The sequence below is a fragment of the Hypanus sabinus genome, unplaced genomic scaffold (genome assembly GCF_030144855.1).
Source record: "Hypanus sabinus isolate sHypSab1 unplaced genomic scaffold, sHypSab1.hap1 scaffold_1695, whole genome shotgun sequence".
NCBI classification, from domain to species: Eukaryota; Metazoa; Chordata; class Chondrichthyes; order Myliobatiformes; family Dasyatidae; genus Hypanus; species Hypanus sabinus.
The window spans coordinates 50,590-60,320 of NW_026779779.1; the positions used below are offsets into that span (position 1 = coordinate 50,590).

The 9,731-nt window shown below is 45.4% G+C and overlaps 1 protein-coding gene across 3 annotated transcripts in view; it reads left to right on the forward strand.

The window, feature by feature from the left end:
• LOC132387280 (NACHT, LRR and PYD domains-containing protein 3-like) overlaps positions 1-9,515 on the forward strand; it is a 42,590-nt gene extending 33,075 nt beyond the window's left edge. For all 3 annotated transcript variants that reach the window (XM_059959631.1, XM_059959632.1, XM_059959630.1), the window contains one exon: positions 7,759-9,515. In XM_059959631.1, coding sequence (XP_059815614.1) covers positions 7,759-9,500 — 1,742 coding nt within the window. In that variant the 3' untranslated portion in view covers positions 9,501-9,515. The remainder of the gene's footprint in view (positions 1-7,758) is intronic.
• Positions 9,516-9,731: the final 216 nt, after the last annotated feature.

The following is a 9,731-nucleotide window of genomic DNA, read 5'->3' on the forward strand; positions in this document are numbered from 1 at the left end:
ATAACTTCTACAGGTATGTTAAGAGCAAAAGGATAATAAGGGATAAAATTGATCCTTTTGAAGATCAAAGTGGTCGGCTATGCATGGAACCAAAAGAAATGGGAGAGATATTAAATAGGTATTTTGCATCTGTATTTACTAAGGAAACTAGAAAGGAGTCTATGGAAACAAGGCAAACAAGTCGGGAGATCATGGAACTTATACAGATTAAAGAGGAGGAGGTGCTTGCTGTCTTGAGGCAAATCAGAGTAGATAAATCCCCAGGAGCTGATAGGGTATTCCATCGGACCTTGAAGGAGACTAATGTTGAAATTGCAGGGGCCCTGGCAAAAATATTTAAAATGTCGATATCCACGGATCGGGTGCCAGAGGATTGGAGGATAGCTCAAGTAGTTCTGTTGTTTAAAAAAGGCTCAAAAAGTAAGCCGTGAAATAATAGGCCAGTAAGTTTGACATCCATAGTAGGTAAATTATTGGACTAAGAGATAGGATCTCCAGGTATTTGGATAGACAGGGACTTATTAAAAAAATGTCTGAATGGCTTTGTGCGTGATGGATCATGTTTAACCAGTCTATTAGAATTTATCGAGGAAGTTACCAGGAAAGTGGATGAAAGGAAAGCAGTGGATGTTGTATACATGGACTTCAGTAAGGCCTTTGGCAAGGTCCCGCATGGGAGGTTAGTTAGGAAGATTCAGTCGCTAGGTATACATGGAGAGGTAGTAGATTGGATTAGACATTGGCTCAATGGAAGAAGCCAGAGAGTGGTAGTGGAGGATTGCTATCCTGAGTGGAGGCCTGTGACTAGTGATGTGTCACGGGGATCAGTGCTGGATCCATTGTTATTTGTCATCTATCTCGATGATCTGGATGAGAATCTGGCAAATTGGATCAGCAAATTCACTGATGATACAAAGATTGGAAGTGTAGTGGACAGTGAGGGAAGTTTTCAAAGCTTGCAGAGGGATTTGGACCAGTTGGAGGAATGGGCTGAAAAACGGCAGATGGAGTTTAATGCGGACAAATGTGAGGTATTGCACTTCGGAAGGTATTGCACTTCGGAAGTTAGAACATACAAGGTAAATGGTAGGACTCTGATGAGGGCAGTAGAACAGAGGGATCTGGGAGTATAGATACATAATTCCCTAAAAGTGGCGTCATTAGTAGATAGGGTTGTAAAGAGAGCTTTTGGTAAATTGGCCTTTATAAATCAAAGTACTGAGTATAAGAGTTGGAATGTAATGGTGAGGTTGTATAAGACATTGTTGAGACCGAATGCGGAGTATTGTATGCAGTTTTGGTCACCTAATTACAGGAAGGATATTAATAAGGTTGAAAGAGTGCAGAGAAGGTTTACAAAGATGTTGCCGGGACTTGAGAAACTGAGTTACAGGGAAAGTTTGAATAGGTTAGAACTCAATTCCCTGGCATGTAGGAGAATGAGAGGTGATTTGACAGAGGTGTATAAAATTATGATGGGTATAGATAGGGAATACAAGCAGGCTTTTTCAACTGAGGCTAGGGGAGAAAAAAAGAACCCCAGAGGTCATGGGTTAAGGGTGAAGGGAGAAAAGTTTAAAGGGAACATTGGGGAAGGTGCTTCTTCACGCAGAGAGTGGTGGGAGTGTGGAACGAGCTGCCAGATGAAGTTCTGGATGCGGGCTGACTTCTGACATTTAAGAAAAACTTGGACAGGTATATGGATGAGAGGTGTATTGAGGCATATGGGCCAGGTGCAGGTCAGTGGGACTAAGCAGGAAAATGGTTCGGCACAGACAAGAAGGGCCAAAAGGCCTGTTTCTGTGCCGTAATGTTCTACGGTTCAGTCTGAGGTGAAAGAGGTGCTGTTGTGCCTTTTTTCACAACACAATTGATGTGGACAGTCTACGTGAGATCCTCAGTGATGTGAACGCCGAGGAACTTGAAGCTGTTCACTCTCTCAAACCCAGATCCATTGATGTCAATACGGGTTGGCCCGTCTCCATTCCTCTTGTCTTTGCAACATTGCATCCAGCTCCTTTGTTTTTGCGACATTGAGGGAGAAGTTGTTTTCTTGTCAACACTGTGTCAGGGTGATGACTTCTTCTGTGTAGGCTGCCTCGTTATTATTTAAGATTTGGCCAATAAATATAGTATCCTCAGCAAATTTAATTAGCAGTTTGGAGCTGTGGGTAGTGACACAGTCATGCGCATACAGAGAGCAAAGGAGGGTGCTTAGGACACAGCCCTAAGGGGCTCCTGTGTTGAGGGTCAGAGGGGCAGAGGTGAGGGAGCCCACTCTTACCACTTGCCGGTGATCTGACAGGAAGTCCAGGACCCAGCTGCACAAGGCAGGGTGAAGGCCGAGGTCTCTGAGCTTCTTGTCAAGCCTGGAGGGAATGATGGTATTGAATGCTGAACTGTAGTCTAATAACATCATTCTCACACAAGCATCCCTCTTCTCCAGATGTTTAAGGAGGTGTGCAGAGCAGTGGCTGTTGTGTCATCTGTTGATCGGTTGTGTCAGTAGGTGGATTGTAGGGGGTCCAGTGTGGGTGGTAACAAGCTGCAGATGCAGTCCTTGACCAGCCTCTCAAAGCATTTGCTTATTACTGAGGTGAGTGCGACAGGACGCCAGTCGTTCAGGCACGTTGCCTTAGTTGTTTTAGGTACAGGAACAATGGTGGATGATTTGAAGCAGGAGGGAACTCTACACTAGGAGAGGGTGAGATTAAAAATATCCGTAAATACACCTGCCGGTTGTGCCGCGCGCATCCTGAGTACCCGCCCTGGGACGCCGTCCGGTCCCGCAGGCTTGCGACTGTCCACTCGTTGGAAACACCTGCGAACCTCAGCCTCAGAGATGACCAATGTGCAGGTCGCTTTGTCGGCTCTCCCCGGGGTCTCAGTGTTGGCGATATCGAACCGAGCGTAAAGAGACTTAGATCCTCTGGGAGACAGGCAGCGATGTTGGCAGCACCACTGCACTTAGCTCTGAAGTCTGCATTGGGGTGCAGAGCTTGCCATAAGCTGTGTGTGTTGTTGGTGGAGAGCTGTGCCTGAATACGATCTCTGTATTGTCGTTTCGCTGCCTGGATGACTTTCCACAGATCGGAGCTGAATTTCTTGAGCTCCTGCTGATCACCGGCAATGTAAGCAGTCGGTCACACGGCAAGTGCTGTTCACACGGAACTGTTGATGCAAATTTTGTGGTTTGGGAAGTCCTGACCGATTTCTGAAGGAAATCATCTCCCCTCTGTGACAATAACACAGAAATGGGAGATGTTATTATTACACAGCTGTGATAATAACAGCCGGGAACTCCCTTGGCAGCCGGAAAGGTTTACACAACAGCACCAGGTACTCCAGATCCGGGGAACAAAAGGGTTTGAGGGCATGAACATTGCGGGGTTCCACCAAGCATTAATGATCATGAAACATACCCTAAATCCTGTTCTCTTCCCAAATAGGTGTGTGTGTGTGTGTGTGTGTGTGTGTGTGTGTGTGTGTGTGTGTGTGTGTGTGTGTCGGTGTGTCTGTGAGGGGGTGGGGTGGTACTGGATGACGACACGATTGTTGGTGACGGTAGGGGCCAATTCTGGATCTGTGGACTCGGGAGCAGTTGGGACACAGGGACAGCTGGGATGCAGGCGCTTGGGTAGTTGGATCCTTCTTCCATCCCCTCTTCTTTTCAGCAGTCGCTCTTCTGGGTTCCTCAGAATTCCTGGCTTTTCCGTGGATCAGCGGCTGCCACTCGTTGACCTCCATATTTGCCTGAGAGAGCCTCTGCTTAATTTGGCCCTTGTACCTCCTGCGCGGGGCACCACGATCTCTCTTGCCCTGAGAGAGTTCTCCGTAGTGTACTGCTTTCGGTAACCTGGAGTTATCCATGCGAGACATGTGGCCTGTCAGACGGTGGATCTGGCTGAGCAGCGAAGTGGCTTCAGGGCCTGGAAGTTGAACATGTATAGCTGTGCATGTCTGTGTGATTATATGAAATATTGAACTAAATATGTAGTGCAGAAATAGAAATTTAAAAAGAGATTAGTGAGGCAGTATCGATGGGTTCAATGTCCATTCGGAAACTGGATGGCAGAGGAGAAGTTGCTCCTGAATCGTTGAGTGTGCACCTTACTCCGTTCCTCTTGAACCAGACGGTGATGCAGCCAGTTACAATGCGCTGCAAGTTACATCTGTACAAATATTCGAGTGATGTTGGAAACTCCTGATGAAATATAGCCACTGTTGTGCCTTCTTTGCAGCTGCATCGATATATTGGGTCCAGGTTAGATACTCGGAGATATTGACAGCCAGGAATTTGAACTGCTCACTCTTTCCACATCAGATCCCTCTGTGAGGACTGGTGTGTCGTGTTCCCTCATCTCACCTTTTCTGAAATCCACAATTAGCTCTATTGACATACTTACATAACGCAAGCAGGATTCAGCACTCCATACACGCATATGCAATTCTGATAAAGGGTACATATCACTGACCGTAAGTGAAAGCATAACCCATAAAAATGAAGAAACTGTCATAATAGTAGAAAACGTTAACCAATGGAAGAGTCTGACTCCTCACGGATGACATCAACACGATCTGAGCCTATTAGATGCCGACAAGGAAGCGTCGAGCACCTGGCTCAGAGTTGGAGACCTCTTCCCAGAAACAGAAGAGATCACTGTAGCAATACAGGACAAGGTTGATGACACATGTAGTTATCAATAATACAGAATAAAGGACCAATACATTCAGGATGATGAATGCTGAAAATTACAAGAGAAACCAGAAACATTCCAACACTTTACAGCATCCTGCAGTAATTTAACTGAATCTCATGACTTGCACAAGCACAATCAAGTGGTGGAAAACATTCCCAAAAATCTTGCTTGAACTACAACTGATGAAAAACACGATAAGTACAAGCCTGCTCCACTTTTAGAGTTAGAGTACTTCATATCATACTGCGTCCGATCCTGATTTCAGGTCGGATAATTCATGATAATGCGTTCGCATGTCATTTTACAGGATAAACAAGCAAAAGCAACTTTTTAAATCTATATAGCCATTCCAAACACACATAACTTACGGAAATGAATTAGTAAAAACAAAACCAGAAATATGTTGAATTGAAAGGGCAAAATGAAAGACTATGGAACGCGAACAGGGTATTATTTATCCCAATCGTAATATCGATAACTGGTATCATCCTAAAGGCTTTACAGAATAGTGTTAATAAATTAGGCCCATACGGCGATACTTGTGTAAATCTTCGAAAACCCGTAACACTATACACCACGAGAATAGTCTGAAATCTCCTATCAATTGAGACATGTGTGTGCTTGGCTATGCCTGTACCTCAAGTTTTACCAGTTTAGGCTAAGATAATAATAATAATAATAATAATAATAATAATAATAATAATAATAATAATAATAATAATAATAATAATAATAATAACAATAATAATGACTTATTTATAAATCACCTTTCATCCAGACGATGCCGTTCAAACCGCATCACAACGGGATAAAGTGCAAACTAGAAAACAAAAGACAGAATGTGTCAGCCCGAATATACACCTCAGACTTCTGCACAGTACTGTAGTTTAAGCTGTTGAATTCTACAGTTTAGGAACATAGTCCCAAAAAAACTCAACGCTGACCTCCCAATGATCCTTTGGCCTTCTACCTTACCGTCTGCGTGCACTGCATTATCTCGGCAACTGAAACACTGTTTCCCTGAACTATTCTGTTCCATTTTTCCTTGTACAACCTCATTGCACCGATGTGATGTAATGATCTATTTGGATCGCATGCAGAAAAGTTTTCCATTTTACAGTGGTGCATGTCACAATAATAAACCAATTTACCGATTCATTGTCAATGATACAGCGCCCCTCGGTTGCTTAAGATTGTTATAACCGGGGGGGGGGAGGGGGGTGACAGTACGGATGAGCTGCCACAACCTATTAAATGCTCCCATTGGCGAGTAGCCTCTGTCCAGCTCTTGGCCTTCACGTGCGGTTTAGCCACTAATCCCGGTGGAAGCGTTTCTTCTGACAGGAGAAGGGGCAGAGGTGGGTTACTGGTGCCTTACAACCAGTCACTTTGGGCAGATGGGACTTGTTGGCTGTGATTGACAGCTCACCCAGGAACAAGAAAACTCTGATCTCAAAACTCCACTGCCTTGTAACTGTAACCCCTCATGGGGAAGAGTTTGGGAGTAAACCCAGTGGGAAAAAGCCTGGAGCTGGAGTCCCTGAGTCAGTGTTAAATGGTGTTCAACGCAGACTGGCATCTCCTGCGACACCTCTGGTGCCAAGCTGTGTCAGTCTATGTCGTTCCTTTGTGTACATCAGATGCATGGAGAGAGGGAGCTTGCTACATCGGCAGAAGCTTCCTCTCCATATCGGAGTGTCCCGGCTTGCAGGGGCAGGACATCCATGGTCAACTCTGACAGACGGAGGCCTCCTAAGACAGCGCCCCACACCCCCACAGCAAGACTGATGAGTAGCAGTTGCCAAGACTTCACCACCCTCTCCCACAGACACGATGTACATCACTGAGACAAACCCTTGTGGCTTCTTCCAAAAACAGAGATTCCTTTCCATCAATCCTCCATCACTGCGATTGAAAACTACCCATTTTCATCTCTGTCATTCTGATGGGTTATCGATCCGCAACTTCACTGTGATTCTCCCCAGACGCTGCCAGACTTGAGTATTTCCCGGGTATTCTGCTCCTGTTTTGATTCAAGAACAGTGGACACCTGTGACTCCCCAGTGTGCAGCCTTGCCAAAATGCACAGTGTCCTGCTCTCCATAGTTCCAAACCAGATCAACATTAACATCGTCTGTTAATGAGTCAAACAATGCTTTAAATATAGTGAAATGTTGTTGTAACGGGAGGTGCAGTCAGGAATGCAATAGGATATTCAAGATTCAAAAACTTTATTGTCGTTCCAATCGTACATGAGCTCTGCAGGGTAAAATGAGACAGCGGTTCCCAGGAGCAGTGCAATCATAACATAACCAACACAACACTAAATAATAAACACAACAATAAATAATAAAACACAACAGCCACATGTTGCTTTAAATCAAGTTGTAAGTGTCCGGTGCAAGTTAAAAATGTCCAAAGGAGAGTCAGATAGAGCAGCTATTTAGCAGTCTGACTGCCTGTGGGAGGAAGCTGTTTAGTAGCCTTGTGGTTTTAGTTTTGATGCTCCTGTAACGTTTACCTGATGGCTGAAGAACAAACAGTTCATGGAGAGGGTGTGAGGGTTTTTTAATGATGTCCCGTTTCTTCTGGAGGCATCGACTCTGAAAGAGGTCTTGGAAGAAGGCAGGGAGACCCCAATAACCTTCTCTGCTCCCCTAACCACCCCCTGCAAGGCTTTTTTGTCGGCAGCACTGCAGCTGGAGTACCAGGCTGTGATGCAAAAGGTCAGCACACTCTCAACCACGCCTCTGTATAATGTAGTTAAGATGTTAGTGGGGAGTGATGCTTGTTTAAGCATCCTCAGAAAGTGCAATCAGGGGAATGTTCACCTTCACAAATAACCAGAACCAGAACGTGAGGATTGGATATTTTCCGGGACATCCATTGCTGTCAATTCCGTGTCTGTGAAAAAAAAATTTACTTTCTGTCCTAATATCCATGGTAGCATTGAATTTATTCATGTAATGTCAAACACTGAATGCTGAAATACAGTTATAAAGTTCTTTGTCAGATGAGCCGTTTAACGTTTTGAGTATGTTCTCTGTTCCCATGGAAGATGTCCAACAGAAACACAAGGAGACTCTGCGGGAACAAACTGAAACACTGAGAGTGAACACGATCCTGATGACGGAGAAGGTGAAGGTTTTCCAGCTGGCTGATCGATACGCTGAGCTCACGGTCATTTCTACTGTTCGAGATCGGACACTGGTGGAACATGAGCTGCTGGCAAGAGGCAGAGACCATGAGGATTATAGAGAGAAACAACTCCGCAGTCAGCTGGAAAAAATCCGTACCGATCAGTTATTCCAGAGCAGCTTTTCCCGGAGTAAATCCAAATCTGGGAGTTCAGCAGAAGTGGCCGGAGTCCCGGGGATCGGGAAAACAACGATGGTACAAAAGATTGTTTATGACTGGGCCATGGGGAAAATATACCAACAGTTCCAGTTTGTCTTCAGTTTCAAATTCCGAGATTTAAACAGTATTGACTGTCGAATAAACCTGAAGGAACTGATTCTGGATCAGTATCCTTACTTTGGGAATATCCTGAGAGAAGTCTGGAAGAACCCACAGGGATTGCTGTTTATATTCGATGGTTTAGATGAATTCAAACACAAAATCGATTTTGCGGACAGTCGGAGAGATACAGATCCCAAGCACCAGTGCCCAGATCCCGAGTGGAAGTGTGAAGTGTCGGACATTGTGTACAGTTTAATCCAGGGCAAGCTGCTCCCAGGGTGTTCAGTGCTGGTGACCACGCGCCCCACTGCGTTACATTTATTGGAAAAGGCGGATATCAGTGTCCGGGCTGAAATCCTGGGATTTGTTGATGAGGAACGGAAGGAATATTTCATCAGACATTTTGAAGATCAGACGGTGGCGGAAGCTGTTTTCAATTATGTGAAGGAGAACGAGATCCTGTACACCATGAGCTACAACCCCTCCTACTGCTGGATCCTCGCTCTGGCACTAGGCCCTTTCTTCACACAAAGAGTCAGGGACCCACAGCGAGTTCCCAAGACCATCACCCAACTGTACTCCTACTATATTTACAACATCCTGAAAAACCACGGCCGTGAGATTGAGAGACCCCGCGATGTGTTACTCAGGGTTGGTCAGATGGCCTTCAGAGGAGTGTCCGGGAAGAAGATTGTGTTTACAGATGGAGATTTGATCAAGTACAATCTTCAGCCTTCCCAGTTCCTGTCTGGGTTCCTGATGGAGCTTTTGGAGAGAGAGGATTCTGCCCAAAGCGTGGTGTACACATTCCCACACCTCACCATCCAAGAGTTTGTAGCTGCAGTCGCTCAATTCCTGAATCCACATCCAGGGGATATCCTGAAATTCCTCACTGAAGCCCACAACACGACAGATGGGCGATTTGAGATATTTCTCCGTTTTGTTGCTGGTCTCTCCTCTCCAATGACAGCTCGGGGCCTGGTGGAGTTTCTGGGTCCATTTCCTCATGAAACAACCTGCCAGGTGATTGACTGGGTGAAGGAGGAGGTTAAACGACAGAGTGGAAACACATGGAGTGAAGCTGGTAAAAGGAGCCTCCTGAACACATTGCACTACCTGTTTGAGTCTCAGAATCGTGGACTGGCTCAGGAAACACTGGGATCTGTGGAAACACTTTCATTCCGTGGAATGACACTGACCCCGATTGACTGCGCGGTCCTGTCTCATGTCATCGGATTCTGTGATACAATAAAACACCTCGACCTGGGGAACTGCCACATTCAGTGTGAGGGAATCCAGCGGCTGGGACCCGGGCTGCACAAGTGCCAGGAGTTGAGGTAACTTGATTTATCTCTCACTCGGAACTGTGAAACTGTTCTATTGTGTCATTTCAATGTAAAGAGATTTGGGTTAAACTGTGTTAAATCAGATTGTGAAGAATTGTGACAAATGGCCAGGGGATCGGTCAGCAATTCCCCAAGGACAGGAGGGTTCTGTGGTTCCTTGTGAAGGGATGTTGGAGACTTCATCAGATCAGTGAACAACGACCATTGGTTTAATGGTAGTAAATCA